This window comes from Leuresthes tenuis, unplaced genomic scaffold (assembly GCF_036924035.1).
Source record: "Leuresthes tenuis unplaced genomic scaffold, fLeuTen1.0.hap1 SCAF_10, whole genome shotgun sequence".
NCBI lineage: Eukaryota > Metazoa > Chordata > Actinopteri > Atheriniformes > Atherinopsidae > Leuresthes > Leuresthes tenuis.
In genome coordinates, this window is record NW_027325364.1 from 14387901 (window position 1) to 14413658 (window position 25758).

General features: G+C 44.6%; 4 protein-coding genes across 8 annotated transcripts; 1 reads left to right on the forward strand and 3 right to left on the reverse strand.

Moving 5' to 3' along the window:
• Positions 1–36: 36 nt before the first annotated feature.
• On the reverse strand, positions 37–6204 carry LOC140316460 (uncharacterized). Its single transcript, XM_072394300.1, has 3 exons — positions 2546–6204; positions 522–689; positions 37–387 (listed from the first exon to the last, which is right to left on the reverse strand). Exon 1 carries the CDS (start codon positions 5860–5862, stop codon positions 5044–5046), a length of 819 nt encoding a protein of 272 aa, XP_072250401.1. The 5' UTR covers positions 5863–6204; the 3' UTR covers positions 37–387; positions 522–689; positions 2546–5043.
• A 2096-nt stretch (positions 6205–8300) lies between these two features.
• On the reverse strand, positions 8301–18722 carry l3mbtl1b (L3MBTL histone methyl-lysine binding protein 1b). 5 transcript variants are annotated; one of them, XM_072394302.1, is made up of 22 exons: positions 18597–18722; positions 16535–16669; positions 16132–16327; positions 15814–16000; positions 15565–15694; positions 15360–15411; positions 14918–15012; positions 14715–14819; positions 14468–14603; positions 14245–14336; positions 13981–14132; positions 13790–13866; positions 13451–13536; positions 12407–12517; positions 12200–12314; positions 11956–12055; positions 11250–11444; positions 11005–11106; positions 10827–10891; positions 10570–10742; positions 10317–10379; positions 8301–9729 (listed from the first exon to the last, which is right to left on the reverse strand). In XM_072394302.1, the coding sequence occupies exons 1-22, from the start codon at positions 18702–18704 to the stop codon at positions 9601–9603; spliced, it is 2604 nt and encodes an 867-aa protein (XP_072250403.1). In that variant the 5' UTR covers positions 18705–18722; the 3' UTR covers positions 8301–9600. The 5 variants fall into 5 exon arrangements, with proteins under 5 accessions (XP_072250403.1, XP_072250402.1, XP_072250406.1 ...); XM_072394301.1 differs by having other exon boundaries at positions 15814–16027; XM_072394305.1 differs by lacking the exon at positions 18597–18722 and adding an exon at positions 18289–18546 and having other exon boundaries at positions 15814–16027.
• Positions 18723–19087: 365 nt separating this feature from the next.
• On the forward strand, positions 19088–21462 carry LOC140316466 (putative transmembrane protein 244). Its single transcript, XM_072394309.1, has 6 exons — positions 19088–19401; positions 19798–19883; positions 20359–20432; positions 20515–20640; positions 20733–20777; positions 20864–21462. The coding sequence occupies exons 1-6, from the start codon at positions 19369–19371 to the stop codon at positions 20956–20958; spliced, it is 459 nt and encodes a 152-aa protein (XP_072250410.1). The 5' UTR covers positions 19088–19368; the 3' UTR covers positions 20959–21462.
• Positions 21345–24833, reverse strand: sgk2b (serum/glucocorticoid regulated kinase 2b). The gene is made up of 12 exons (XM_072394308.1): positions 24649–24833; positions 24268–24343; positions 24093–24165; positions 23965–23990; positions 23651–23708; positions 23445–23528; positions 23187–23318; positions 22868–22980; positions 22331–22550; positions 22085–22240; positions 21907–21996; positions 21345–21811 (listed from the first exon to the last, which is right to left on the reverse strand). Exons 1-12 carry the CDS (start codon positions 24713–24715, stop codon positions 21650–21652), a joined length of 1257 nt encoding a protein of 418 aa, XP_072250409.1. The 5' UTR covers positions 24716–24833; the 3' UTR covers positions 21345–21649.
• Positions 24834–25758: the final 925 nt, after the last annotated feature.

A 25758-nucleotide genomic window follows, 5' to 3' on the forward strand; every position in this document is an offset into this window, starting at 1 on the left:
GAATAGATATTTCCATGCTATAATTACCTAGTGTCTCTGTTTATTAATCAGTACAAAACTTCTATGAAGCTGGCAGTCCTTCTTCGCCATATGGTTGTAGTCCTTTCAGCATCACTTCACACGCTCTTGTTGACGGCAAAGACAAACGAACGCGAGTTCACACAGATCAAGTTGAGGCTTCGATGAGATGCCAGGTAGTTAAGAACGTCACAGCGAGCTGCAGAAACGTGTGGATGGGAAATGTTTGTGCTGAGTTGCAGAAAGGCGTGTCGCAGCAGTGTTTGGTCATGACGAAGATGGCTTTGCTGGGAAAGAGCTCCACGGTGGTCTCCACGTCACACTCCGCTGCCTTTACGCAACCCAGCGTCTTTATATCCAGAGAATCAGCTGAGGAGACAAGGCGATGACGACATTCAGTGAATTCACAGTTTAGGGAATCAGAACCGTACACCCTCTCTAATGCTTAGGTATTGATATCCGAATGTACGCCATTACAGAAGATGCGGGGTTGTTCAACACACCTGCCCTCCCACGGCCCGTGTAGCAGAGCTCCCCGTGGCTGCAGTTGGTTTCGGTCGTGTAGCAGGCGTCCCAGAAGCCTAAGTCGCAACGGAAACACTCCAGAGACTCTTCCTCTTGTTCTAACTCCACTGACTCCATGAGCTGCTCCAGCTGCCCCTCCTCCTCACCTGAGCCCAAAGAATACAGTTGACATCAGGATTTTTTCTTTTCTTTTTTTTTTACAAAACACGGTGCTAAAGTGCAATAGCAAAGGAGTAAAGAGAAGAATGAACTCTATTTGTTGTTCTGACAGCTGACCAACATGTAAGTGACCGTGAAAAGCCATTTGGATTCGTTTCAGTCAAGCAGATCGGCCTCATTCAGATCAGAGACCCTCTGCAATCCGAGTAAAAACAATGAAATCCATGAAAATGCACAAATTTTAATATTAACCGAATGAATTTACTAAATGGGCTTTGAGGCATTTATGTAACGCAGCAGACTATTCGACACATTATCCTGCGAGTGCTGGAGTTTTTGTCTTGAGAAAATCCGACCAAAACCCCCCCGACGCTGCGACACATTCTGGTTAACACTCGAAAATGTTTTGTTTACTCTGCGGTTTGAGCTGATAACTGGCATGAGTCAGAGAGTTCTGCGAGTCTGATTTCAGCATTGTGTTTGTGTCAACACGACAGATACTGGAAACGTTGTCATGAGAAGATAATGCAGGGGTTCCACAGCATGTACACCCCCCCCACCCCACCCCACGATGTCTTTCATTTTAAACTCTTTAGCGGCGTCATCATATTTTTTCAAACAACTTTAAAGACAGCCTGTTAGTGGACAACAGCGTATTAGTACACCGGTAGTTTCGGATGTCACTAATCTCCTCCTCGAGGCCATCAGATGCGTTCAGTGAGGCTCACAATCCTTATCCCCTTTGATCTTGTTAGTGCGAGCTCAGCTGAATGAGCAGACCAAAGAGAAGTGAGCTGGGTTCATTAGGGGGGAAGAACAACCTCACTTCTTTTTTTTTTTTTGCCTAAAATCTGTTACCAGTTAATGAGGTTCACTTTTTTCTAATGCAGCAGAATTCAACAGACGTGCAGTGAAGTCTTTTCTTGACTAAATTTAGAAAGTATGTATAATTGTTTTAGGAGATGATTCAACTTGATGGTAATTTTGGAGGATTTCGACTCAGATGTTGTGCTGTTGCCATCGTCGAGTACGTCTGCAGTACCTCGCTCAACCCTTTTGTATTAAAGAGGTATGGCGAAATTACATCCCTCAATTTGACCACAAACACCTCTCTAAATCAGTTTCAGGAGAGATTCTTCATTAAATTCTCCATGGAGGTAGGGTTTATTGTAGAACTGCAGAGCTTAGTTACCAACTATTTTGATAAGCAAGCTTCCCAAAGCTTTCCTGTTTCCAAAAGTGAGGATTTTTGTTTTCCTGCTTGTTTTCATTGGATTTTGGAAAAATATATATATATATATATATGAATATGAAGGACCCCCTGAGTGATCTGGTTGACACTTTTTTTTTTGCTGTTTTCTGATGTTTTATAGACTATAACAACACATTTAACTGGGAAACAATCTACAGATTAATGAAAAAATCACAACAACTTTAGGTTTCTGCCAAATTTAATACAGATGAGTTGGGTCGGAACATTAATAGTTTTATAGTTCTGCGTAATGAGCTGACAGCTTTCAGCACCTGTGAATCAGACTGTTTTATTTCTATGAAAATGATTATTCCAGTTTCAAAAACGACAAATAAATGCATCGATTATCAGCATGTGTAAAGCCAGCGTTGAGCCAGCGTTGCTCATTGCTAACTATCATAAATTGACTTGATTTCATGCCCAGTTGGTGGATTGTGGAGTAATTTGCACAGGCACTTGTGGTATTAAGGAGACATAATGCTGTTGGATTAACACCTACTAAATCAGTGCTGAAAATCCCCCGTGGGCCCCTTTAAGGACTATAGAAAAAAAACAACAATACACATTTAGACTTTGGAAAAGTCAGCTTACCTCGAGCAGGTGTGAGCATCATGATGGCAAAAACACAGAATATTAGTCCTTTCATTTTGCGTGGGATGCTTCTTCTATTGACAGCACCATGCGGACTGCTGAGGCAACCGGAAGCTGGGTTGAAACTGGATTAGTCAGTAACGCACTTGCTACTTATTTGGCACCAGTCAGAGCTGCTGAAAGGCTGTGGATCATCAAACAAGTTCATTTTTCAGTTTTTTTTTTTTTTAGAGGAGCTGTGAAGATCTCTTGAGTGATCAGTGAAAAAAGGAGAATTTGGCCACAAGAAGGATTTTATGCCTCCTTCAGTATCAGAAAATGTCATGTAAATGTGTTTTATTGGCAGTTTTTATAGGATACACATTAAATAATAAACATAAAAACGCTGGTGACACATCTTGCTGCTTCTGATATAGAACCGAATGACAGAAGTTAAGTAAAGGGTGAAGTGTGTCCTCTGTATTGGCAAACATCTATCCCTCCATGTCCGTGCTTCTCACTTGAAAGGCTCCTCACTGAATCCCCTTTTTCTGCTAAAACAGGTGACATCTGTCAGTGGAATAAACACTTTTTCACCCCGGACTCTTCAGGCTGGTTTTGTCTCGGTAAAAAGTGTTGATTGTAGCTTCTTTCCTTCTCTCCTAAGGAGCAGAGAATTTGCTTGAGACCTGAGTCAGCGCACGGTTAAGCAGCTTACGGCTTCCCGTCCGTCTGCTAAGATATGTATCAATGCGCACACACACACACACAAACGCAATAGTCTCTGAGAGGAGAGGATTTGATTCAGTTATATTTCCAATGCAGCATAAAACCTGCACTGCTGACTTATGTAACACTGCCACAAATATAGATCTACGTTATGAGAGGATTTCTTGAATTCTGCGTTGCTGCAGAGCTGTCTGCATGCATATATGTGTGCTGACACTATTCCCTCTGGTCAGTTTAGTCTCAGTTTCAAAAGGAATAAGTTATCATTGGGTCCAGCCTGACAATGCCGCCTCTGCCTTTTTCTAAATGCTAACGCCTCAGAACATCTCGCACTCTGAGCAGAGCGTGAAGAGCGAGCTGCTTTTTAGTAAAGATGTTGCAAGATTGAGTCAAGATTCAGACATCTCACCCTCTGCTACTGAAATATACATCCAGAATCTTTAAATGGCACCTATCCAACCCTCTCCACTGACTTAACGCCAGATACAGACGAGTGCTGCTTAAAGGGAGGGAAATGTGTGGCTACAAATGACTGTATACTCCAGTCTCAGTCATCATCTGGATGGCAGGATCCCAGCATGGGCCCAAACAACAAGGAAATACTCAGCAGTCCTAAAGCACCTATAAAAACCTTCAGACTGATCCCCTGTGTAATTAGAGACTGGAGGAGAAAATGCTGGCGATAATTAAAATAAATTCCACCCTCCTCTCCTCGCCGCCTGTTCAAACGTCCTCATTTTGACTTAATTGTACCTGCTAACATTTTCCCCTGCTTTGTTTTCACCCTATTTTTACTATTCCTCAGCTTTGGAGAGGCCGAGGGTTGGGAGGGTGGAAGGAGTATTTGAATAAAGCGTAGGAAACCTGATGAAGAGATAGGAGATGAAAAGTCGAGATTGGTGAGAGTGAGGCTTCAGTTGCTCAACTGGCACGACCCCATTTTTCGTCAGGATGAACTCATAACAGCCTCACCAGAGGTACTTTACATTTTTCCCCCTTAAAATGTGGCTCATTACTCTCTATACACTCGCTGAAATTCTTCAAGATCTCACCGCACTACATTTGAGCAAAAGCTGAGCAGTGATGCTCTGGGAATCCAAAGAAAACGCTGAATTACAGTAAGAAAGCCAGATCTTGCTTGCGTTCGAAGCACCAGCTGGTATTTATAGAGTGGCTGTAGGTGTCGAGTGAGAGGAGTGTGGCCTTATGCGCCTCTCTTGTTTATACTGACACACAATTTAGCCTGATAAAGACTCTACCGCACGTGTGATAAGATAAGGATTCATTTTGGGCCTAAACTGGCTCTTCCTGTTAGGTGAACCTCTCCAGCAAGGAGAAGTCAACTTCTGCGGAAAAGATGAGCGCGTGAGAAGGAGCAGGGTGGGAGTGTGTCGATCTCTCAGTATGGCACCCAAATAACTTTTCAGCAAAGCTCCTCAGGTCCAAATATGGTCAAACCAGGGTTGGCTTTGGGGGGGAAGGGGGATTGGACGTGGTTGAATTCAAAGACAACAAGATGGCAAGTTGACATCAAACGGCATCGCTCAAATCTTTCAAATGTGCGTGAGTCAGAGAGCGATGTAGGACAAAAACACCCTTTACAGACAGTGACTCAGAGCAACTGCACCACTCCGAGGCACTGAAACATACCAGTAAACGTTGAATCTGTTTATTTAGGAATGCATAGTCTGTGTGTGGCTGCACGTGAAACGTTTAATGTCTCATCATGCATATTTTACGAGACACTACAAGCGGGACCACTGGTGGGGAGGGGGGGGGGGGGGGGGGTTTCAGTGTTGAGGCGGCTCTGAAGAGTCTGTCCTTATGTTGAAGTCGATTTCACTGGAGTTGCAGGAGTCTGAATTGACGGAGCTGTGGGAGATGGACAGACAGGGGGAGGGAGGGCGAGGAGTGGGCTCCTGGTGGTGCAGAACTGTGGTTAGCAGGGTCGACCGTCCCTCCTCCTCCTCCTCCTCCTCCTCCTCCTTCCTGCCCACCTCCTCTTGATCTGTTCCTCCCGCATTCAGAGGAGATGGCAGTGATGGGCCGCTGCTGATGTTGTGTCTGTTGGAGTGAGGCAGAGCATGAGGAAACAGAGGACTCTGGCTTGAGAGGGGGAGCATGTGGGCTGGAGTGGCCCCGGGTGCCTGCTCTCCATCGGTATACTCCCACTGGTCCTGACAACCGAAGCTCGGCTGCTCCTGCGAGTCCTCCCAGCAGCTTCCCCCCTTCAGATCCTCCAAGTCATCAGGTGTCTCTCGTGTGAGGACCTCTAGGTCCCGGTTCTCGTACAGCAGCGTGGCGGCGCAGATGAAGATGAAAAGGCCCACTCCCATGACCACGGGGCCAGCCAGTTTCATCCTCTCAACGTGGGTGCTGCGACGCCCGGCCACGGACTTTGGCGCTGCAGAGACATAGCCGGCCACGGCCACGCTCATCCCCACCAGCACCACCACCGCACCCAGCAGGAGCCACACACCCGGGGCAGAGCTCAGGCGCAGTTTGGTTTGGAGGGCTTCCGTCTTCCTCAGGTGGCTGTGGCATGCTGGGAGGCACCCAGGTGAGGAGTGGGAGGAGGCGGGGCTGCAGGCTGGACTGGCAGCTGTCATCCTTTGGTCTCAGGCTGAACAGAGAATGAAAGTTCAACGTGAAATCACCGAATGCAGCATCTGTGGAAGAGTACAGAGGCTGTGGAGAGAGGATAGTTTATTCTGCATTGCACACAACAGGAAATAGCTGCTTTAATAAGACATGTGGCTGAGTTAATGAGATGCCTCTGCAGTTCCTCCTCTGGAGCAACAGAGACTCCTCACTCAGCCCCCTTAACCCGGACTTAACTGTCATTGGACCACTCATTCTCCATCATTAATGACTGACCCAGTTCAAGATCTTGTGATTTCACTTCACGATCTCACTGCAGTCATAAGAATTGTGTCATAACACTGTGAAAATTGTACTGTAGTGAACTCATAATTTCGTCCCCCCCCGGCAAGAAAGTGGACACAAGAGGCGATTCAGCGTCACCGCAGACGATGATGATCAATTTCCTTTCAAGTTGCTTTACGCATGCATCTTAAAACGTTTCATTTGAATTCATTTTGATCGACCAACACTGTTGCTCCACATTCATTCACTTCGTGTTGTGTTAACGCAGCCTTTAAACAGTCAGAGTGGGTACTTGCCTTGCTTTGAATACAAATCCCGAGCAGAAACCGGCTCTTCGGCATTATCAAAATACATAATCCCGAGTTGCGTTATTCCTCCCACTCCTTCACTTTGATTCCCGGCTAATCCACACTTTCTCCCAAGATCCCCCCAGTCATGAGGACGTTTTTCACCCCTCGCTTCTCTTTGGAGTCAGTGTGCGGCGCAACAGCAGAGCCCGAAATGTGGCTTTTATAGTAAATAACAGTAAAAGTGGTGCAGCGCTGCTCTGCTCTGCCGCTCTGTCTGCGCGCAGCTTGCCTGCGCGTCTATGCAGCCTGTTCCGTCGATGTGTGAGTGTTTGTGTGTGTAGAGGAGGGGTCGTGGGAATCTTTGGCTGGTCCCGGCCAGTCCCACGGTGAGCCCAGTTATTTATTCTCTGCGAACACCAGCCAGCAAGTGTTTTAAAGAAGTCACGGAGAGAGTAGTCCTCCTCTTCCATCGACCATCTGTAATGTAAATACATAAAACATAGAGAGGGGGGGGGGGGGGGGGGGGGGGGCACTAACTCCACTTGACTGCAAATTATGTTCACTTTACATTTGTACTGACTAGCTCAAACTATTTACACTTGTAGTTGTTTTTTAAATTGATTTATTTCCACTATCAAGTACATCTCCACAATCCCTCACCCTATAAATATGCAGTTTGCCTCCTCCACCACGGCCTAAAACTCAACTTAGAGTTATTATTTTGTTAGTATTTGATTAAACACAACTTTATTTGGGAACATAAATATGCAGTTTGCCTCCTCCATCACGGCCTAAAACTCAACTTAGAGTTATTATTTTGTTAGTATTTGATTAAACACAACTTTATTTGGGAACAGCTTGCACACAAGGATAGAACAAAGTGAAATGATAAATGTTTATGGAACATAGTTTGATGTAGATCCTCCACAAAACAGGGTCAAAACAGATGGTGAACGCATCTGTCGGTTGGTCACTTAAGCATCCACTGATTTCTGGAGACCGTGAGCAGTCTTTCACCGTGCCTGGTCAGTTTAAAGTTTGCCCATCACAGTTGAACAATGTCGGGAAGTTTTGAGGAATTCAGTGGTTCGGACAAGGGCTTTCGTAAAGTTTTAAAAGTCAGCTCCGTTCCCTTCAAACGTGTCGGTTTTATGTAACCTGTGGCTCAGTCTGAGGCTAAGTTAACTCATGTCACATGGGCCAGATGTTGGGGCAACAGATGTAGACCAAACACTGGGGTGTACGCAACAAGTTAGTTCTTGTGAGTTTCAGCTCGCTGCACGTGGGCCGGATGTGGCCCACACAGAATACTGGTTAAAGGCCGAGTTTGCATGTGGGCCACATGTGGGCAATAGACAAGTCAGATCTAGGTCTGACCTAACTGCAGCAAGCCGCTCAGTGACATTTTACTGAGAATTTGTGCCACATTTAGAGCTCAACTAACATCTAACCTATAGGATTTCTGTTTGTATCTCCATAAACTATTTTATAAAAGAGTGGAAAATAGTGGAAAGCTCTCGAGGAAAACGAAGGAGGCCAATTAAAAACTGCACTTTCTCTGTTTGAAGTGCAGAATTTGACTAAAGGTACTCAGTTACTTCTCTGCTTAACCTGTAGACCAACACAACGACTAACAGCTGGTGAAAGGGCGACAAAACGGAGGAGGCTCCATTTGCTGTTGAACTCCACAATCTGGACGAAAGCTCAAGGAAAACAGTCGGGACCATAAATTGTGGTTGTTTGTCAACTGTGGTTAACGTGGAAATATGTAACAGGCAAACAGAAGAATGTAGCTATAGACTGCAGTTTCAAATGATCTGTGTGTGTGTGAGAGTGTGTGTTGAAATGACTGAGGTTAAATGAGGGCAGCAGGCAGTGTGCATCTCATTTATTTCCACCCATTCACACATTCCACCAAACAGCCACAGTTACCTCGGAGCCAGAACAGCGTACCATTATCCCTTAATTTACAATACATAAATAAAAGCTGTTTGCATATAAACAGTTGCTGATGTACACGTTCCAACTTGCTGAAGTACACACATATTTACAAAGACACTGACAATGTTGTTGTTTTTTTTTTTATCCCCTCAAAAATGAATGAATTCAGTCCTTTTTTTTTCTTTTTTTTTTTCTCTTTTCCAGGTCGCCGCCACAAACTCCTTCCCTATATGGACACATTTTAAGCCTTTGCATAACGAAACAAGAGTAAACTCTGGTAGGGAGCGAGACTCCTTTAATAGCTGTATACTATTTACACTGTGAATGTTAAGAGGTCATTTGAATCGAGAACACAACCACGTAAGTTGTTTAACATTCGTATCAGCGGGTCACCCACCCTGTAAGAACATTAAAAATAAACTAAGTAGAGCTGGTTCATTGTCTTATTCAACCTCAAAACGAGCAGACAGCCTTGATTTACCAGTTAGCCCTTAGCCCCACTTGTCACAAAACGAATCCTCCATCCAGAAAGGCAACACACACACACACACACACACACACAGGACAGAGGGGTAAATGACGTCCTCATTTCTCAAACATGCTTAGTCCTATTTGCACACGCACGCGGTCACAGTTTTGAACCATCCCCACCGCTCTTTGAGCCTGCTGAGCGGCCATCTTTCTCCATCTACAGGAGAAACGCTGAACTACAATAGTGCTTCTGCTCCACTGGGTTTCACATTTTAAAACTTCTCCCCTCCGAAACGATTGTATTTTGCATCTTTTTTTAAAAAAAAAACAACAAAAAACACAACAACAAAAAAAACGACAAAAAAATGTCTGTTACCAAGTAAACAGCAACACAAACACACCTGTTCTGTTCGCTCTGAGCTTCAAGCACCATTTCATTACAGTTCAGATAAAACAAGGAAAGCAACAACTGCCGATAAACCCAATCCAGACTGTACAACGTTAAGAAGGTGCCCTTTTCTTTTTTCTTTTTGTTTTGTTTTGTTCTAATGAGCCAGTAAACAAACACGATATAAGTTAGGGGGATCCTCGTAGTGTGATGAAAAACTCTCCCTCAGGTTGGCCGGCGCCGCCCATCATAGAGAGAAGGGAAGATGGAGGACGGCTGGGACGTTGGGAGACGACGGCCTCGCCTCGTGTCTCTCCTGTAGCTGCACCACAGCAGAGCACTTCCAATCGAACTCGTTCGAGAGACGGGCCTCACTCTTCGTCGGCGTTCTTCAGCATGAGGATGGAGTTGTAGATCTTCAGCGCCGGTCCCAGCTTGATCGACAGGATCTTGACGATGTCCGTTTGGGTGAGTAGCAGGAAGGCTTCACCATCTATTTGCTGAGGAGAAATCAGAGGTTTTTTTTTTTAAAATAATAGCTCTTTTGATAACTGAGTCCTCTATTCTGGTTTTATTCTAGTCCCTTTAACCTGTTTTAACTTTCACTCTCAACATGCTGAGAGCATATCTGCAGTGTGATTTAAAAACAGCGTTTGTACTGCATATCTACAAATGATCACATATGATTAGTTTCATTAGCACTAGAAGCATATCCTAAATTATCTGAATTGTGTAAAGACAAAGTGTTTCGTAACTAAACATAAATATTAAGCCCATGAAGTCAATGCTGATCTCCCTCTCACTGGCCAAACTTTGCCGTCATATCAGCACGAAGACACAAAAACTCAATATACAAAATACAGCTTTAAATGCTCCTTTGTCAACAAGGTTGCATTTCAAATAGCTTTTTTTTTTTTTTTTTTTTCTTTTTTTAAATCAGTTAAATGAGGGCAAAAGTACATTCTCCAAAGAAAGGACACAGGCTTTGAGTAAGCTGAGTAAGAATGAAAAAATACGATGAGAAACAGTTCTTGCCCTAATCTTACGACTTGTGTTGGTGAGCGGACTGAAGCGGTGAAGTGCTGACCTCTGTTTTAAAAGTAGCAGCGTGCTCTTTGCATCCTGGGAGTCCTTTGACAAAACCTGCCACCTAGTGAGCAAGGATGAACATGTCAGTGACACACACACACGCGCGCGAACAGCACATCAATCAATACATGTTTATATTCTTCTGGAACGCTTGTGCGCTTCATCTTTACAACCAGTTGCCCTCATGTTAGATGAGTGAATGCGGACAGAGCGCGTCCGCTCCGTTGACACAGAGTGTGAGTATCTCTGACCTCCTCAGCGCTCCAAGCGGCCACTCTTTTGGCAGTCAGCCCCAGGACTTCAGGCAGCAGCTGGCAGTGTTTGTCCCAGCAAAGAGCCACCCGGTGGGGAGGAGAGGCAGAGATGCCGGGCGAGAACACAGACTCGTGGAGGGCCTGCTGGAGTGAGATGGCTTCTGGAGAGGCTGAGGAGAGAGGAGAGCAGTCAGTGGGATGCAGAAGTGACGTACATGCTTGGTTTCACCGTGTTTTACCTCCCCCACACTTACCTTTACCATCACTAATCTCCTCCTTGACATAGTGCATTTTTAGGTATTTGGGAACTGGTGCCGTCCTGAATAAAACATACAAGCTCAAAGTTACGGTCTGACACAAATCACATCATCCTCAGCCCTGAACTTTAGTTCATATTTGTGTGAGGGAGTCCTGAGTGGGGGGGGGGGTTACCGTTTGGGCCTTGTTCCATTATGACTTTGCTCGCTGGCTCCACCAAGTGACTCCACCTGGTTGTTGCACCCTGGATGCTCAGCTTCCCCAGTTACCGGTTTCCTAGCAACACAGATATTCCTCTTTCAGGTACAGAACCCATCACAGAGTTGAATGCAACATCACGATGAGCGTCGGCGAGCTTTTAAAGTGTGTTAGTTCCATTTATGTGGACTGACGGCCTCTTATGTGTTGAGGAGCCAAACCTGCTGTGCGGGTCTACGGCTCCTTCGGGATGCTCTGGCGTCGAGGTGCTCTGTGTCGTAATGTTTGTGTGAGCGTCGGGGCGTCGCCCTCGCGGTTGGGGCCCGCTGAGGGTAAGGAGTCTCTCACCGCTGAGACGGTCTGGCAGCAAACCCTCCTTGTTCAGATTAATTTCCGAATAGGGACAACTGACCTGACTGCACACACCAAGACAAAGAAACTTTACTCTGTTAGCTGTAAAAACAAAACTAAACAAAAAAAAAAAAAAAAAGGGGGGGGGGGGGGGGGGCATTTAAAAGGGCAGAAATTCCCTTTTGGTACTCTGCATTTAAATAGGCTGCAGCAAAAAGGAAGGAAAAGCCGCCATTATGACCTTGACACCCACAAACACACACAGTAGCAACACGTTTACACTGCCAGCCGCCCACACAAATATAAATGACATTTGAGAACATCGAGTCTCTTGTCGTCTTTTTGGCTTAATGCACACTTACTGAGAAATGGCAAAACAGGAGGACGTTAGTGGCACAGGAGGGATTTGAACGAAATTGCAGAAGGCCGGTTTTATCGATGACATTTGTCAAAAGTGACACATTTAGCAAGGTAACAGCATTTTAGTTTAATGAGATTAAAACAGGAGAGAGAAAAGAGTTCGGACATTAAGTGTGGCGTATAAGAGAAAAACAGCAAACTGAGGATGTTACTGACGTGTAGTGTGTCCCATAGCGAGGTCCCCTGATGTGTCCAACCCCGTTGCATCCTGGGGTGGGACATCCTTGTCCTGGGGCCGTCACTAAATCACTGGTGCCTGAAATACACACAGCAGAAGAAGAAGAAGAAGCGTTGATACAACCGTGCAAACGACGTCTGCAGACTCCTCTGTTGAAATTATAACCTCAACCTGTAAGACAGCAGGACAGACAGCTACAATGTGCCAAAAAGAGTGTCTCACCATTAGGATACTGTAGTGGGTGTCCAGTTTTCTGACACCACCCCACAGGGTGGAGATCTGGGCAGTCAGTCTCCACCCAGTAGTCATACTCTGAACTCCAGCCATCAAAGTGGATCTACATGAAAGGCGAAGAGAGAGGAGAGCAATTTACACAAGCTGAGCACGGAACAAAAGCAACATTTGATCCGGAAACATTTGAGTTCTTACCTTCAGTCTGTGATCCTCCGTGTCCACGATAGTGGCGACACGGATGAGCATCGGGTTCCTCTTATCGACGGCTTCCACTTTCATCCCAATCTGGAAACCATGCGGCGGCCGCTGCAGACACAGAGATCAAGTGTAAAAAAGGGACTAAATAAAAGGAAAAGAAAACAACTTGATGTAGGCATACAGTTACGAAGTGCACACAATCAGGGCGAGGCCATTCATTTAATTAATTACACTTTTTCTTTTTAAACCACATAATTGAAATGTCTCAACTGCAGTTTCCTTAGAGACGGACACATTTCTGGGCTTTACTGTTCAACAACAGGCTTGACTGAAGGCAGCCACAGTCCCTGAAGACGATAAAACGATGCCAAAGAAAGGCCGTCATGTCAAAGCAGCGATATGAAAGCGGCTTAATCCGGGAAGTCTTGATGTGGAAAAGGCCACGGTACTGTGCAGAGTTTGTAAAGATGCTCTCTTCTGCTGAAGCTGAGACGAAGCAGCAGTGGAAGGAAGTCGCACAAGAACCGGCATTTGATCGGGACAGGACTTAAGACGAGGCGGGCCGGGAAGAATGAACCACCGAGACACAACTATTATAGGGAGGTAAAACTGGGAATATACTTTAAATTACAACCTCAAACTAAGAGACAGCAGGAAGGACGTTACAATAAGTGAGAATGAAAAAGGGAAACAATGAAATACGCTGAATGAAAAATAAGCCTCCCATCACACCATCTTTCAATGAGCAGTTTCAATGAATCAAAGGCTTGTTCAGGCTTTAACAACTCGAACACTTTTCAGTGCTTATATGACCAGGACAAAGCAGACAAATATCACCCTCTGTCATTGCTAGATGTTTCCCTATTTGTCGACGGACCGAATGCAGTCAAAAAGCTGAATATCAAACCACTATTAATCGTCCATAACTGTGAACAGAACTAAATCGAGATATAATTCTTTTTGGCCACATCATCCAGCCCAACGTACGATATGTCTGACACGTATTCGTGTGCTTGTGCATTTTCTCTATTTGATTCTTACCGGCTTAAAAGCTCGCGCAGGAGCAGCCTGCGTCCCCGTTTCTTCCAGGTATTTCTCCCACGAGAAACTCTTGGGTTCTTTATAATCTGAGGAGATGAAGAAGAAACTTATTGGAGACAACACCGAGAACGCAACACTAACACGTCCAAACTAGTGACACAGCGGGCCTCGACAGGAAGTGACAACATGCATTTAATCATTAATATGCTGAACTTGTCGCTTTCTTGACAAAACATCTTTTAACATCTGAACAGTAAATCAACAGGTTTTACCATCATATGCTATATTGTTGCTTAAGCAACTTAAACTGACACGTGTTATTCTTGGTGTGTGTCCTACCGGCTGGAGTGGTCAGAGTTAGCTTAGCCTCCTCACAGTAGCCGACAGGATGGATGTACGGGCTGCTCGCGTCACACCTTAACGACACAAGTTAAACACATCGGTTAAACACATTGGTTAAACATTTAGACCACTTCATGTTTTCTATGGGTTCGAAGCTCCCTGCGGCCAGACTTTCTCTAAGCTCTTACCAGTAATCATATGTGTCGTCCCAGTTGTCAAAATGAATGAGGAGGCGGTTGTCGACGACGGCAGCGATCGTCGCTACACAAATCAAAAGAGGGTTCTTCCTGTCAGTCGCCTCCAGCTTCATCCCTGCTCGAAATCCGGATGGAGTCACAGACTGCACAAAAAAAATAAAAATAAATAAACAGATGCACTTTTAGTCATGAAATTCCTGAAATAAAGGACCATTTCACAGATTAAGCAGAAGTTTTAGTGGCACGTGTACTCACTGTGTTGAGGCTCTTGAAAAGGTGTTTAGGGGCCAGTTGTCCCCTGCAGTTCTTAACATACATGCTCCAGTTAAACTCTCCTTCCTTACAACCTACAATGAGACAGACCTGGTCAGGACGGCTCGGCCCAAATTTAAATCCGACGTTCAGCCATCAATCTGGTGCCAATTTGTAAGACATCAGATAAGATTTGTTCATTCATAAAAGGCGTGTTTGTGACTACCTTTAGGCAGCAATAACTTGTGCCCGTTCTTCTCACACCAGCCTGCGGGTTTCATATCCCACGAGTCGGCGTTGGCCCAGAAGTCGTAGCATTCTGGGTAACCATCAAAGTGGAGTCTTACTCTGTAACCTTGGATCTGCGAGGCAAAGGGAAGGCGTCCGTGTGAGCAAACAAGACACAAGTAAGTTGTGCGCGTGATCGTCAGGCAAACCACAAGGGTGCAAACCAACGTTAGCAGCAGTCATACCTCCGCGGCAGTGAGCACACAGAACAGGGACGGATGAGATGGGTCGAGCCCCTCCAGCTTCATCCCAACCTTAAAACTGTTCCTGCTCTGAGGAAATGACTGGTGCTGTAAAACAAATGCACAACACGGCACGGTTCAGGCGAATAAAACCATCATCTGACGACACATAGCATAGAGAGCGGTGAATATACGGGGGGCTATACCTCTTTGAACAGCTTCACAGGAACAGCGACAGCCCTCTCCTCTTCGAGGTAAGAAGGCCAACTCCATGCTCGTTTCTTATTGGAAGGGGCATTCACTGAAGGTTCAAACAAGCATTCAAACAATGAGAAATTGTCTTGGACATGAAAGCCGGTGCATAACAGTCACTGAATCCAATTAAACTATCCTAAACACGTGTTGTCTGGAACTGTAATAAGATGCTTTCATCATCAACAAAAACTTTGGCATTTATTCCACCACTCAAAAAAGAACACTGAAACCAGAGGCCGCACCACTTTTTAGACAAAAAAACCGACATCATAACTATGTAAGGGCTTCAATTAAAGAAAAAAATGTCTGACATTTGAAGAGTTTCACAATATTTAGAGAAAAGCTAAACATGTGTCTATTCGGCCGTCCTTTAAGAGCAGCAAACTAACATACCCAATTTGGCAATTTTGGCTCCCCTTCTGCCTTTGGTTGTCTTTGCTTTTTCCTATTGAAAGAAACATGTAAAGAACATGTTAGAAACCACAATTAGAAACGAAACACAGCCCCATTCAAAAATGCAAGCATTGACAGCAAGGTGGTGCTGTACGCCGAGGAGGCCGACAGCCCTGGAAGTAAACAACGCAGGTGTTCTCCTCACCTCTGGTTCCTCTTGGTTGTCCTCCTCTTCGTCCCCAGAATCCATGTAGATCTTCCTCTTTTTGCGCACACGTTTTCCCAGCCTCTCACCTTCGACGGCCTGACTTTCCCTCGCTTCTCCCGGAGATGATCTTTACAAAAAAAAAGAAAGAAAAAAGAAAAAGAATTCAAGTTGCTGCCCCTCAAAAGAGAAAAAATAAATATGAAAGACCACGCAGAGCCGCTTCAGCGTAACCATGTGGGATTTTACCTGCCACTGGAGGGCTGGGCACAGACGGAGCTACAGAATTTGCCCTGCAGCAGGCCATCCCCTACAATGCGACCGCCACAGGCCCGGCACCTTGACAGCTCCCCGTTTGGACCCCTGTCTGCACTCGAACCAACTTCAACACTGGGACCAACCTCCACGCTGGGGCCCTCCATGCTGGGACCCTCCGCTAAAGACAAAAGCACAGGACGAGGAGCTAAAAGACAGAGCAGATAAAAAAAGGGTGTTTCCTGTAAGAAACACGTGTAGTTTCTAAAAGGTAAGAACTGCATTTCTTCACAATCGCTATGTCTGACATACCTTTAGCTTGTGATGATCCCGGCTTGCTCTGGTTGGCTGGAACTTTGGCTGTGCCGGTCTGTGATTGGCCCTCTGGTGGAGGGGTGGGAGTGTGAGACGGCGCTGGGTCCAAGGTCTCAGACTTAGGCTCTGCCCCTTGGCCTTTGACCTCTAGATCTGTGACAATCTCAAGAGTCCCAAACTCGGTCATACGGAACTGAAACACGCAGGGCAAACAGTTGACACGCTCATCAGTTTGGAAACTACTTCGAGAAGGTGACTGCCACCTTGCTCCAGATTCATTTCTACAGTCTAGACTCCCGCCACACATGCTAAGCGGAGTACACAGAGTAAAAAGCTTCCTGGGTTGGTAAACAAACATTTGTACAATTAAGGACAAGAACACATCAAATCTCCACCGTACCCTGATATCACTGCCTGGCAGCGTGGCTATTCCATCCTTCCAGTCCAAAGCACCCATCATGTCAAACTCAGCTCCCTGGGAGGGTCCATCGCTGGGTGGAGTGTCAGTCATTCCCACACCGCTGATATGACTAACCTGCGAAGACATAACTATCGCATCAAAGGCAAGAAGTTGTGCTCAAAAGTGGGAAACAGCTCATACATCTAACTTTAATCCTGACACTGTTTTATTAATAAAATGTGTGGACTGCACAGGACTGTCAGAGCGAAGCAGTCACCTGTGGGTTTTTTTTTTTTTAAATCTACGGAGTGCCTCACATTACAAAATGCAGTTTCTACCTGCACTTGTAAACAGCGTTATGCAGCATCACCGCTAGATGGCGACTGTGTGTTGGCTTGCAGGGTACACCATGCACTTCGATTTCAGACAAAACAGTCAATAATAATATTGTTTTGCTGATCAACTAACGGGGAAATACGTGCACAAACGATCTCATTAGGGTAAACCTTTCTCAAGATCATTGACAAACACGGCGAAATGTGTCTCAACTTTAAGTTAACGACACAAGTTCATCTTTTCCTTGTTTTAACAGTATCTCTTAAAAACGGCTGTTTGCCAGGTTATGGGCAAGCGAGAGGGTAATTTGTTCATCGATTTCTCGAATAACACAGTTTTCTGCACCGACTGGCCAAACTTAAAAGCGTTTCAAAACGTCTATTATTGCGATAAAACGTTTAAGGCTTGACGCATGTTCAACACTGAATTAAGGTTATATTTTCTGTTTGCACCGTGGTCACAACCATGCGCAAAGTGAACAACAGCCGGAGCTAATGGCCCTTGTTGAAGTTTGACTTTGCACTTGACATCTCAGTTTTATTCTAGCCATAAATAAAGTGTATGTAAGAGCGCCCATGATTAGCATTCGTCTTATACAAAATGGCGGAGCATAGGAAGAGGCCACCAACACGTTTAAACTATGTTAATTACTCAAGTTACCAATTTAAACAAATCATGCAAAGCTGCTACGCGTCGAACAAAAGCAAACGCTTGCTGTGTAATTTCCTGACTTGGTGTTTTTATTCACTTTGCTCATTTTTCTTCACTTTCCCCTTGTCACGGAATGTCAGCCCAGGTTGCTACAGTAGCTAGCGCTTACGTGAAGCTAACAGTCAGCTAGCGCCACTCCGTACAGATGAACGGGAGACTGCTACAGTTAGCCGTAGCATTATGACTGGATGCAGCCAGCTAAGGACGATCTGTAATAAATAAGTTTCCCGGTTAATAACAATAGGAAAACGCATTTGCAAAACGCCGATATCTCGCTTAATATCACACGCACTCAAACAATAACACCGCGCTACTGTTATGAGCTTTGACATTGTTGCTTGATTTATTTCTTCAATAGAAACTTGAAAAAAAAAAAACGATTTATTTTCGCTGTTTTAAATCAGAGTGAAAATTACGTGGACAAACGCTGAGTAGCAAACCGAAGATCGGCTTTTCAAATTTCGCCCATGATACCGGCAATAAATGAGTATTAACGCCCGTATTGTTTAGAAATTGTGGAACTCACCTCGTTTCTGTTTTAACTCTTATTTAGAGCTGGATAGAGCGATGCGCATGCGTGCAATATGCGCTGCCTGACAACTTTGGGTCTCGAAAAAGTTCAGTTCACTATTGGTGGTCAATACCAGGCCTGTGTACGCTTACAACACGCCTAAAACTCAGTTCGGTGCTGACATATCAGATATTACCCGCTGGACAGGGGGTCGTAGGTCTCTTTTTTCCTTCAAACAGTCAGTAAAATGTGCCCCCCCTCACACACAAGAAGTACGAGTGTGTATCAATAGAGCGCAGGGACCGCAGTGTCTCCATTAACCGTTGAGGAGCGATTTGTTCCTCTGTGGACCAACTGACTGTTTACATCTCAGTTTTCAGCACGGAGCGATCGTTAAATAGCTTGTTTGTGTTGCTGTGGTCCGAACACGTCCGATTTGCTGCTTCTTCGCACAGGTGCTAACAGTTGAATTAAACGCTCGGGCCTGTAAAATCACGAAATTACATTTTCTCCCAAAACGACACAGTCGGGCTGTAACACGGGTCTCTGGACTGGTTCTGGCTCTCTAACACGTCCGCAGTTGTGTTGACTGCTGCGCACGAGGTCTGCCATAATCAGAAAATGAAGTCTGTCCGGAAAAAAAAAATGCGTGATGGAGTTTAGCTGCTCAGAAACTTGGCGAATTAATGTGCCAAAAATAACGTCACAGGGTTATATTTCGGATGCCTAGTTTAAAAAAAAAGTCAGTGTACCGCGACGTTTTATGGCAGTTCTTACAGACTGGGCGCAGTTTTATTTTTTATATATCAATTTAAGGGAACAGCTTGTTCTTTTAATACAAAAGGGGTACACATGTACTCTTCGAGTAGGGGTCTCTCGAGTAATTGGAAATATTCTTTAGTATAAAATGATCAGCGGCCAACCTGCAGTATTCCCTCCCACATTGGGCGGTTTCTCGTATGAAACAGACATGGCATAGTTCGCTGAAAATAGATGGCATCAAAATGTGCCTGCATCCTATATTGCCATGACCATTACTTCATAGGAGGGCTACCTATTCAACGTGAAGAGTCTTTTTTGACCTGAAAACAAAGGCCACCCCGTAAAGAGGTGGAATGAGTTGAGTTGGGCTGAGAAAGCGGCGGCGCTGCTTTTTGTGTTGTGTCAGTGTGTCGCTAGATGGCAGAAGGAGTCTATTTTCTGAGGGATTAACGGGCTCGCACAGCCTGCTGCTGCAGCATTATTCTACAACATCACCCCAAACACGAAACATGAGATGGCATTCAAAGGCAACACGGTTGATTCGAAGGTAAGAGGGCGAAAACACGCCGTAACGTGATGAAATGCGTCCGACATAATTTCTTGGGGGTGTCTTCTGTGAGCTTGTCTGGGTCGAAAGTGGGAACAGTGTGCGTTATCACGAGTGGGACAAGCGGCGTTTTGTCTAATATCATACAGAATTATTCCACTCATGATCCAGTTGCAGGTCAAGTTGCTTCTAACAGTTGTAAGTGTCCTTGTTTGTGGCACACATCTCCCCCGGTGCAGCCCGGTAGCCCATAATACTATCCTCGCAGTTTCAGATTGTTGTTGGGGGGGGGGGGGGGGGGGGGGGGGGGGGGGGGGGGGGGGGGGGACGTCATGTGGCGCTGACAGGTGAGATCCCGCAGATAACGGCCCTCTCTGTCTGTCTGTCATTTCGCAGACCGTGCTGATCAACCTGCTGCTGTGTCTGCTCATATTTTACTCTCTTTTCTACATGATTGGGAGTGTGTGCTTCGGTGCCTTCAGGTGAGAGCCCCAGACACGCATGCGCACAGACGCTGCATGAGCGTGAGTGCCCATAGCAACACTGCCATGTTAAATGTAACAATTGATTTCCAATTACCGTGATGGTGATGATGATTACAAGTGGGCAGCTAAAACTGACCATTTGATGTACGAGTTTGGAGTATGTGCTTGACGTTTTGTGTAACTCGCACGTTTTTCCCTGTTGGCTCTTTTGTAGAGGGTCTGTCAGTCAAAATTGACTTTAAATGCTTTAGTGAATATTTTACACGGTGAATTTATCTACATAATGCTGCTTTTAGACAGAATAAATGCATGTTGTCTTTACAGTTTGTACTTAAATTCCTTTGCTCATGAGTGTTACCATTACTTTTCCCTCATCCTATAATTGAAAATATCCACTTCCATTTAGCTCATGCCAGGTATAGGTAATCCAAGAAGTGAGATAAACGTAAACTTGTTGTCTTTCCTTATTTAGGCTGGATCACTTTGATGGGCGGATTCCGTTTGACTTTAAGACCGAACCTGCTGAATCCAACTCCAAATACCTGGGTGAGCACATAAGATACATCCAGCTGGGACTATGGGCTCCCCACAGATATAGGTGTTTTCTCACTTTACTCATTTCCCTCAGTGAACCTCCTGTCCCTGGAGCTCACCTACTTTTGTAGCGGCCTTCTGTTTGCTGCCGTGGTGAGAAGGCGGGTTTGGGACTACGCCCTCACCGTCACGCTTCTCCATGTCATAATCACCAGCATAGGTGAGCAGGAATCTCAGCAGTACGTCTCCTCATGTGCACACTTAAATGACCAAACGTGTGGCGTAATGTCGTGTTTCGTTTCCATGTGGCAGTAATGTTGGAGTTTCCCACGGTGTGGCAGTGGTGGCTGGCTTTAGGTAACACAACCATCACTGACAGTCGGTCTGTTGTTATTACACATGAGTGCAGATCTTTAATTCTCCACCCTGTTTTTGTTTTGCAGGTAGCGGCTTGTTTCTGATGATTTGCAATGGTCAGCTGATCGCTTACTTCACGTGCCAAAGTGAGCAGAGCTACGCCGCCTTCAGCTTCTACTGACACTCAGTTTATAAGCACCTTCTGAGCAGCGTTGTGAGGTGAAGTAGAGAGGAGATGCTCTCCTCCCTGAGACACCCGTTAGATTCTCCACTGTGATGGGCTTTTCCTGCCTGTCACTAAAGGAAAAAGACTCCCTGTCGATAATAAAGTCAGACCTGGGTGCTAATGTGTGTTTAAGGTTTGCCAATCGACTCGTGTCCTGTTGTGTTAATGTAAACGCCACAAAGAGATGCTCTCTGTATTTTGCTTGCAGTGCACACTGCTTCTGCCACTGTGCAGCATCACAGCAGCCAGTGATGTATTATTGTTGGCTTTGTAAGACGTGAATGTAACGGCAGAACGAGAATTGTGCAACACATAATATTTATTTTAAAATAAAAATGCAAAGTATTTAAAAAAAACTGCTTCTGGCTGAGTGTTTATGGTTTAATGGAAGTAATTAAAGTAACGAGGACCAGAAATAGTAACCAGCCTATCCCATACAATGATAAGATTGTGACACAACAGTGATAGCCTAAAAATATAAGAACATTTCATCCAGTGCAACCGCTGGAACACACAGTACGTTTCAATGTTTGGGTTGCAATCTTTTTCCCCAAGTGCTAAAAATAACTTAAATAACATTTAATAAATTAAAACATTAAAAAAAAACAGATATTTGAACAAATAGCTCCAAGAGGATTTGACACCGTTATGAAACTGGCTCTGCTGCCACGTACTCGGCCGGGTTCATGAAGGAGAAGCCGGGGAAGGCCGCGCTGGCGCTGGCTGCCTGGCACCTCTCATTGACGGAGGTGGGAACGGGCTGCTGCGTGAACTCGGGATCGATGTAACTGATATCACAAGGGCCAGACTGGAGGGGGAGAGGAAAAGAAAGCACACACTGAAGTGAACCGTGTCTTCAAAAAGAAAAATAGCGCCCTGGACTGACTTCTGATTCATTCGTACCACTTCCGGGATGAATGGGGGTCGAAGTTTTTTGACCACGAGGTCATCCCAGTTGATGAAGGCAAAGAAGGGATGGTCGCGCAGCTCCTCCTGAAAACACAGCAAAATGAACCCCTCTGTGGTGATGTGTCCTGACACTCTTTTGCTGCTGCTTTCTCTTTTGTGTCGGCATACTTACAATGTCACGGCTCTCCCCAAGGCGTTTGGTGATATCTCTCTCCAACAACCCCTCTAACAGTGAACGGGCAGCTTCAGAGAAGCCGCTGGGAAGCTGCAGTTGAGCGTAAAGGATGTTCTCAAACATCTCTGCTTTGCTGTGGTTGTAAAAAGGAGGCTGAGAGACAGAGCAGGGAAGCGGAGATGAAGATACGGAGAAGGAACGTGAGATGATGAAAAGAAAAAGAATCATTTCACCTACACTCACCAGTCCACAGAGCATTTCAAAAAGCACAGCGCCAAGTCCCCACCAGTCCACAGCTGGGCTATATGGTTGGCCTTGAAGCACCTCTGGAGCGAGGTACTCTGGAGTGCCACAGAAGGTATGCATAATCCCGCCAATGGCCACGCCCTCTTTACAAAGACCAAAGTCTGTTAGCATCACATGGCCCTCGCGGTCCAGCAGGATATTTTCTGGTTTGAGGTCTCTGCACAGAAAAACAAGGGACAAAAGTTTGGTTTCGGTTTTCTAGCACGTGCCAACTACTTTTTTCTTTGCTGTTTTGGGTCTTGTTTCAGTTTCTTGCGGCTCCACCTCTTGATTTTTTAATGTGACGATGGCGGCTTTTAGTAGCAACACTTCATTGGGATTACTCTGCATGAATAAATTAAGCATGCAGAACTTGGTTAAATTAAACATGAGCAAGGAAAGTGAGCAAGCAGCGGGGCAAGAAATAGATGGAAGAGCTTTACAGAAGCTTTACAGAAGCCTGTCTGACTTGGAGTAGGTATGGCGTACACACACCTGTAAACGATGTTCAGAGAATGGAGGTAGCCCAGTGCTGCAGCCATCTCTGCAGCGTAGAAAGCAGCTCTAGGTTCTGGAAATGACCCTTCCCTCTGGAGGTGATAGAAAAGCTGAAAGGAAAAGATAGAAAACAGCTATATATTATTATTTTTTCTTTTAAATATGAAGTCGTCAAATCTGTTGGTGGGTGTTTGTACGATGGGTCATTTTTAATTCAGTCTCACTCAAAACCTCATGTAAAAATAAACATACTGTATTGATCCTTCCCAGTATCTAGACAAAGATAAATCCCACTCTTCATTGTGCTCACACATACCTCTCCTCCGTTAACGTAGTCCAGGACAAAATAGAGAGTGTTTGGTGTCTGGAAAGAAAAATGGAGTCCCACCAGGAATGGATGCTGTAGTCCTTTCAACAACACACTCCTCTCAACCATCACATGTTGCTGCTACAGGCACAAAACCGATAGATACAGTTAGACGATAGATAGATACAGTTAGACGATAGATAGATACAGTTAGACGATAGATAGATACAGTTAGACGATAGATAGATGATAGATAGATAGACAGACCTCTCTCCTCTTGATGATCATCTGCTTCTGCAGAACTTTTACTGCATAGTAGCCTCCTTGTTCCCTATGTTTTGCCAGCAGCACCTGTAATAGTGTAATAGATTTTTTCATTTGATCATTTTATTTCCAAGCAATTAAAAAAATAATAAAATAAAGAAATTACAAAGATGAAAAAAATTAATACTTTAAAAATAAAAAAAACTCACCTTTCCAAAGCTTCCTCTGCCAATAACTTTGAGGTAGTCAAAATCTGATGGTTTCATCCTGGTCAAAGCAACAATAGAGAGTAAGCGATAGATTTTGTGTCATTACTGCACAGATAAAGAAATGATAAAGATAAAGAACCTTTAGACTGCCATATTGTGGTCACGCGTGAAAGTTAAAGAACCTGTGTGTTTATTGAATGTCTCTTTATTAAACACTACACTGGTGCAAAAAGAAAGGGCTGCTCTGTAATGTGAAGCAAAACTTTTCTTCGGGGCAAGACGTGCGTCTGGGTGCTGGGTGGGATGTGACTTACTGTGAGACTTCTGTGTTCGCTGAGCTCTGAGGAAAATAAAGACAAACGGGTGAGACGGTCAGGAGGTCAGATCCAGTTTCATCTCCTGTCAACACGCAGTCTTTTAACCCCCCCTTGTCTGAACTCACCAGGGTAGCTTTTTCCTCCCTCCTCCTCCTCTTCATCTTGCTCTGACGCTGCAGGAGTTTCTGAGTGTCCAGGCTTCAATCAGCAGGGTCAAAGACACCACATGTGGGTTTTGGGGTTTCATATAAAGGATTCACACAAAGTAAAATCTGATGAATGAGATGTTTGCTAACTTACTGTTGGCAGAGTTGCTGACTGGAAACAAGTTTGTGCAAGAAGTCGCTGAAGCCAACTTTCTTTCCTTTGAGCAGAGCTGCAACACAAATGGGGTTACTCCATTATATAAGAGTCCATCAGCTGTTAATGTACTGTCACACTTCAGGCCATTAGGCTACTGTAAAGGTTTTCAGAGTTTCTAAGTATGTCTTTGTTTTTTTAATTTCATGTTATAAAGACAGTAAGCTTTGTTAAATCATCTTAATACTGCAGTCTTAGAGGTGACAGGACTCACCACTAATTATATTTGACTATTGCAATTGTAGTAGACTAATAATCGTATAACTTAACAGTTCAATTAAAAAAATTACTTACTTACTTGAATTACTTTTTATTTCTTACCTGAGAAAAACGTCACAAGTCCCTTCATTTTGGCATAGGTCATCGGCTGCTCTTTAGTCACAGTCATCTGGATGAAATCTGACAATTGACTGCTTTCGAAAAATAAAAACTTAAAGAAGGAGAGGACAGGTGGTTCTTAAAGCTGTCAGACTGTCCGCGGCACAGTCGCCCCACTTATCTAAAACTTTCACTGTTCTGCTGCTGAGTTAAAGACATTTGACGTAGTTGACGTGAGCACCGGAAAAGTTACGTTCATGCTCCCTCGGCGATCTCATAATTACGTGTGCATATCAAAATGGCTAATCGACAGTGCGTGTTTCACTTTTCTCTAACAGTATTTGGATAAACCATTCAGACTGCGCTGGTTAATATGCTATCACTAATGCAGTTTGAAGTATCAGTGATTTTTTTGAAAGCTCAAACCGTAATTAGTGTTGCAAGATAAGCCAACGTTATTGTATTTTACGACTGTTTCAGTTGCATTTAAACTATCTTGGCAAAGGACAGCAACATGCCAGACTGTGGAAGTATCAAGAAGTACCAAGTGGGAACCGGCGCACTCCTGCTGACGGTGTAGCGATCTGGTCACCACGTGGTCGTGAAGTAACCTCTAATATTTTCTTTCTTTCTTTCTTTCTTTCTTTCTTTCTTTCTTTCTTTCTTTCTTTCTTTCTTTCTTTCTTTCTTTCTTTCTTTCTTTCTTTCTTTCTTTCTTTCTTTCTTTCTTTCTTTCTTTCTTTCTTTCTTTCTTTCTTTCTTTCTTTCTTTCTTTCTTTCTTTCTTTCTTTCTTTCTTTCTTTCTTCCCTCTTGTGAGGGTGACACATTTATTATGTATGTGTACTGTATGTTCAGCAATTAAAATCATGCTTCGAACTGTTAAAATATATTTCTTGTGTTAGTTTTGGGGGTGATTTGCATACTTTCCACTTTTCATAATAAGGGACTGCCCTTCCCAATTTCCTTGTGCACCAAAGTGTACTTCTGGGTCATGGAAACTGTACTATGAATTATCCAAACATCTGTCATCATGTGTCATGGCTGTGGTACGTCTGAGAATGAACAGGGCCTGTCCGCACCCTTACTGACCCAGTTACCCAGTTAAAAGACTG

Bases quoted from the DNA above. Each gene is read 5' to 3' on its own strand.
- LOC140316460 (XM_072394300.1), bottom strand. From the start codon at position 5,862: ATGACAGCTGCCAGTCCAGCCTGCAGCCCCGCCTCCTCCCACTCCTCA.
- l3mbtl1b (XM_072394301.1), bottom strand. From the start codon at position 18,704: ATGGCAGACCTCGTGCGCAGCAGTCAACACAACTGCGGACGTGTTAGA. The intron at 12,056-12,199 runs GTGAGACACTCT...TGTGTATTTCAG, and splicing joins CCCACTACAGTATCCTAATG to GCACCAGTGATTTAGTGACG. The intron at 11,445-11,955 runs GTCAGTAACATC...TGGTGTGTGCAG, and splicing joins CGCTATGGGACACACTACAC to TCAGGTCAGTTGTCCCTATT.
- LOC140316466 (XM_072394309.1), top strand. From the start codon at position 19,369: ATGGCATTCAAAGGCAACACGGTTGATTCGAAG. The intron at 19,884-20,358 runs GTGAGAGCCCCA...TTCCTTATTTAG, and splicing joins GTGTGCTTCGGTGCCTTCAG to GCTGGATCACTTTGATGGGC. The intron at 20,641-20,732 runs GTGAGCAGGAAT...TCCATGTGGCAG, and splicing joins TGTCATAATCACCAGCATAG to TAATGTTGGAGTTTCCCACG.
- sgk2b (XM_072394308.1), bottom strand. From the start codon at position 24,715: ATGACTGTGACTAAAGAGCAGCCGATGACCTATGCCAAAATGAAGGGA. The intron at 23,709-23,964 runs GTAAGTCACATC...TGCTTTGACCAG, and splicing joins GCGAACACAGAAGTCTCACA to GATGAAACCATCAGATTTTG. The intron at 22,551-22,867 runs GTGTGTGTACGC...TTTTCTGTGCAG, and splicing joins TCTCTGAACATCGTTTACAG to AGACCTCAAACCAGAAAATA.